The sequence below is a fragment of the Toxoplasma gondii genome (genome assembly GCF_000006565.2).
Source record: "Toxoplasma gondii ME49 unplaced genomic scaffold asmbl.1223, whole genome shotgun sequence".
Taxonomy (NCBI): Eukaryota; Apicomplexa; class Conoidasida; order Eucoccidiorida; family Sarcocystidae; genus Toxoplasma; species Toxoplasma gondii.
Window position 1 is genome coordinate 1 of NW_017383263.1, and position 5,142 is coordinate 5,142.

The 5,142-nt window shown below is 57.9% G+C and overlaps 1 protein-coding gene across 1 annotated transcript; it reads left to right on the forward strand.

The window, feature by feature from the left end:
- Positions 1-202: 202 nt before the first annotated feature.
- On the forward strand, positions 203-5,052 carry TGME49_323500 (hypothetical protein; the record flags this gene model as incomplete). The annotated part of the gene is made up of 9 exons (XM_018783062.1): positions 203-569; positions 982-1,046; positions 1,378-1,508; positions 1,855-1,955; positions 2,368-2,432; positions 2,945-3,341; positions 3,754-3,818; positions 4,331-4,727; positions 5,024-5,052. The coding sequence occupies 9 exons, from the start codon at positions 203-205 to the stop codon at positions 5,050-5,052; spliced, it is 1,617 nt and encodes a 538-aa protein (XP_018634733.1).
- Positions 5,053-5,142: the final 90 nt, after the last annotated feature.

Genomic DNA, 5,142 nt, shown 5'->3' on the forward strand with positions numbered 1-5,142 from the left:
GGTGGAAGGCAGATTGCGGACATTTCGGCATTGCTGAGTTCGGGCACACGCGTGGGTCGCGCGTTCTTCAGCGGAAACGTTACGCATGAGGCGGGGTGTTTGAGGAATGTGATGGAGCGGCGGTGGGGTTCTGTGAGGTCGCGGTGTGGATGGGGAGTACGCGTGATGTCAGGTGACTCTCCGGCGCGTCGCGACCCTTAGCATGGCGTGTTGGAAGGAGCGTGTGTACACAAGCAGCGACAGAGGTGTGGCGTTGGGAGCTGTCTGCTTGCTAGCGATCGCGTTCAGTGTTGGCCAGTCTGGAAGAGGCCGTCGAACGAAGATTGTCGAATCGATGGATCGTCGAGATGAAAGTGAGGCGACGCCCGCCGACGCTCGAACGACGCTGGTAGTTGTGCAGTGTCTCAGACGGAGCTGGGTGTGCTCACAGTATGAGCCGTCGCGTGGTGTTCTTTTTTTCGTCTTCAGCCGCCGCAGGTATGTGGCCAGGGATAAGGTGTTGACGCCGCTGCCGAATGGGAGAGAGGTGTTTGGGGGCGTGGGCAAGTTGTGCGTGACAGGGACAAACGGTAAGAAGCTGTGTGCGTGCTTTTACGACTATCACAGGGAGGCTGCGAGACTAGGGTTGCGGGTTTGGAGCTTTGGATCTTGACAACGTGTTGACTGTGAGGAGCCCTATTGCAGGTGGATAGGTGGAAAGGCAGATTGCGGACAATTTCGGCATTGCTGAGTTCGGGCACACGCGTGGGTCGCGCGTTCTTCAGCGGAAACGTTACGCATGAGGCGGGGTGTTTGAGGAATGTGATGGAGCGGCGGTGGGGTTCTGTGAGGTCGCGGTGTGGATGGGGAGTACGCGTGATGTCAGGTGACTCTCCGGCGCGTCGCGACCCTTAGCATGGCGTGTTGGAAGGAGCGTGTGTACACAAGCAGCGACAGAGGTGTGGCGTTGGGAGCTGTCTGCTTGCTAGCGATCGCGTTCAGTGTTGGCCAGTCTGGAAGAGGCCGTCGAACGAAGATTGTCGAATCGATGGATCGTCGAGATGAAAGTGAGGCGACGCCCGCCGACGCTCGAACGACGCTGGTAGTTGTGCAGTGTCTCAGACGGAGCTGGGTGTGCTCACAGTATGAGCCGTCGCGTGGTGTTCTTTTTTTCGTCTTCAGCCGCCGCAGGTATGTGGCCAGGGATAAGGTGTTGACGCCGCTGCCGAATGGGAGAGAGGTGTTTGGGGGCGTGGGCAAGTTGTGCGTGACAGGGACAAACGGTAAGAAGCTGTGTGCGTGCTTTTACGACTATCACAGGGAGGCTGCGAGACTAGGGTTGCGGGTTTGGAGCTATGGATCCTGACAACGTGTTGACTGTGAGGAGCCCTATTGCAGGTGGATAGGTGGAAAGGCAGATTGCGGACAATTTTGGCATTGCTGAGTTCGGGCACACGCGTGGGTCGCGCGTTCTTCAGCGGAGACGTTACGCATGAGGCGGGGTGTTTGAGGAATGTGATGGAGCGGCGGTGGGGTTCTGTGAGGTCGCGGTGTGGATGGGGAATACGCGTGATGTCAGGTGACTCTCCGGCGCGTCGCGACCCTTAGCATGGCGTGTTGGAAGGAGCGTGTGTACACAAGCAGCGACAGAGGTGTGGCGTTGGGAGCTGTCTGCTTGCTAGCGATCGCGTTCAGTGTTGGCCAGTCTGGAAGAGGCCGTCGAACGAAGATTGTCGAATCGATGGATCGTCGAGATGAAAGTGAGGCGACGCCCGCCGACGCTCGAACGACGGTGGTAGTTGTGCAGTGTCTCAGACGGAGCTGGGTGTGCTCACACTATGAGCCGTCGCCTGGTGTTCTTTTTTTCGTCTTCAGGCGCCGCAGGTATGTGGCCAGGGATAAGGTGTTGACGCCGCTGCCGAATGGGAGAGAGGTGTTTGGGGGCGTGGGCAAGTTGTGCGTGACAGGGACAAACGGTAAGAAGCTGTGTGCATGCTTTTACGACTATCACAGGGAGGCTGCGAGACTAGGGTTGCGGGTTTGGAGCTTTGGATCTTGACAACGTGTTGACTGTGAGGAGCCCTATTGCAGGTGGATAGGTGGAAAGGCCGATTGCGGACAATTTCGGCATTGCTGAGTTCGGGCACAAGCGTGGGTCGCGCGTTCTTCAGCGGAAACGTTACGCATGAGGCGAGGTGTTTGAGGAATGTGATGGAGCAGCGGTGGGGTTCTGTGAGGTCGCGGTGTGGATGGGGAGTACGCGTGATGTCAGGTGACTCTCCGGCGCGTCGCGACCCTTAGCATGGCGTGTTGGAAGGAGCGTGTGTACACAAGCAGCGACAGAGGTGTGGCGTTGGGAGCAAAATGCTTGCTAGCGATCGCGTTCAGTGTTGGCCAGTCTGAAGAGGCCGTCGAACGAAGATTCGTCGAATCGATGGATCGTCGAGATGAAAGTGAGGCGACGCCCGCCGACGCTCGAACGACGGTGGTAGTTGTGCAGTGTCTCAGACGGAGCTGGGTGTGCTCACAGTATGAGCCGTCGCCTGGTGTTCTTTTTTTCGTCTTCAGCCGCCGCAGGTATGTGGCCAGGGATAAGGTGTTGTCGCCGCTGCCGAATGGGAGAGAGGTGTTTGGGGGCGTGGGCAAGTTGTGCGTGACAGGGACAAACGGTAAGAAGCTGTGTGCGTGCTTTTACGACTATCACAGGGAGGCTGCGAGACTAGGGTTGCGGGTTTGGAGCTTTGGATCTTGACAACGTGTTGATTGTGAGAAGCCCTATTGCAGGTGGATAGGTGAAAAGGCAGATTGCGGACAATTTCGGCATTGCTGAGTTCGGGCACACGCGTGGGTCGCGCGTTCTTCAGCGGAAACGTTACGCATGAGGCGGGGTGTTTGAGGAATGTGATGGAGCGGCGGTGGGGTTCTGTGAGGTCGCGGTGTGGATGGGGAGTACGCGTGATGTCAGGTGACTCTCCGGCGCGTCGCGACCCTTAGCATGGCGTGTTGGAAGGAGCGTGTGTACACAAGCAGCGACAGAGGTGTGGCGTTGGGAGCTGTCTGCTTGCTAGCGATCGCGTTCAGTGTTGGCCAGTCTGGAAGAGGCCGTCGAACGAAGATTGTCGAATCGATGGATCGTCGAGATGAAAGTGAGGCGACGCCCGCCGACGCTCGAACGACGCTGGTAGTTGTGCAGTGTCTCAGACGGAGCTGGGTGTGCTCACAGTATGAGCCGTCGCGTGGTGTTCTTTTTTTCGTCTTCAGCCGCCGCAGGTATGTGGCCAGGGATAAGGTGTTGACGCCGCTGCCGAATGGGAGAGAGGTGTTTGGGGGCGTGGGCAAGTTGTGCGTGACAGGGACAAACGGTAAGAAGCTGTGTGCGTGCTTTTACGACTATCACAGGGAGGCTGCGAGACTAGGGTTGCGGGTTTGGAGCTATGGATCCTGACAACGTGTTGACTGTGAGGAGCCCTATTGCAGGTGGATAGGTGGAAAGGCAGATTGCGGACAATTTTGGCATTGCTGAGTTCGGGCACACGCGTGGGTCGCGCGTTCTTCAGCGGAAACGTTACGCATGAGGCGGGGTGTTTGAGGAATGTGATGGAGCGGCGGTGGGGTTCTGTGAGGTCGCGGTGTGGATGGGGAGTACGCGTGATGTCAGGTGACTCTTCGGCGCGTCGCGACCCTTAGCATGGCGTGTTGGAAGGAGCGTGTGTACACAAGCAGCGACAGAGGTGTGGCGTTGGGAGCTGTCTGCTTGCTAGCGATCGCGTTCAGTGTTGCCCAGTCTGGAAGAGGCCGTCGAACGAAGATTGTCGAATCGATGGATCGTCGAGATGAAAGTGAGGCGACGCCCGCCGACGCTCGAACGACGGTGGTAGTTGTGCAGTGTCTCAGACGGAGCTGGGTGTGCTCACAGTATGAGCCGTCGCCTGGTGTTCTTTTTTTCGTCTTCAGCCGCCGCAGGTATGTGGCCAGGGATAAGGTGTTGTCGCCGCTGCCGAATGGGAGAGAGGTGTTTGGGGGCGTGGGCAAGTTGTGCGTGACAGGGACAAACGGTAAGAAGCTGTGTGCGTGCTTTTACGACTATCACAGGGAGGCTGCGAGACTAGGGTTGCGGGTTTGGAGCTTTGGATCTTGACAACGTGTTGATTGTGAGAAGCCCTATTGCAGGTGGATAGGTGAAAAGGCAGATTGCGGACAATTTCGGCATTGCTGAGTTCGGGCACACGCGTGGGTCGCGCGTTCTTCAGCGGAAACGTTACGCATGAGGCGGGGTGTTTGAGGAATGTGATGGAGCGGCGGTGGGGTTCTGTGAGGTCGCGGTGTGGATGGGGAGTACGCGTGATGTCAGGTGACTCTCCGGCGCGTCGCGACCCTTAGCATGGCGTGTTGGAAGGAGCGTGTGTACACAAGCAGCGACAGAGGTGTGGCGTTGGGAGCTGTCTGCTTGCTAGCGATCGCGTTCAGTGTTGGCCAGTCTGGAAGAGGCCGTCGAACGAAGATTGTCGAATCGATGGATCGTCGAGATGAAAGTGAGGCGACGCCCGCCGACGCTCGAACGACGCTGGTAGTTGTGCAGTGTCTCAGACGGAGCTGGGTGTGCTCACAGTATGAGCCGTCGCGTGGTGTTCTTTTTTTCGTCTTCAGCCGCCGCAGGTATGTGGCCAGGGATAAGGTGTTGACGCCGCTGCCGAATGGGAGAGAGGTGTTTGGGGGCGTGGGCAAGTTGTGCGTGACAGGGACAAACGGTAAGAAGCTGTGTGCGTGCTTTTACGACTATCACAGGGAGGCTGCGAGACTAGGGTTGCGGGTTTGGAGCTATGGATCCTGACAACGTGTTGACTGTGAGGAGCCCTATTGCAGGTGGATAGGTGGAAAGGCAGATTGCGGACAATTTTGGCATTGCTGAGTTCGGGCACACGCGTGGGTCGCGCGTTCTTCAGCGGAAACGTTACGCATGAGGCGGGGTGTTTGAGGAATGTGATGGAGCGGCGGTGGGGTTCTGTGAGGTCGCGGTGTGGATGGGGAGTACGCGTGATGTCAGGTGACTCTTCGGCGCGTCGCGACCCTTAGCATGGCGTGTTGGAAGGAGCGTGTGTACACAAGCAGCGACAGAGGTGTGGCGTTGGGAGCTGTCTGCTTGCTAGCGATCGCGTTCAGTGT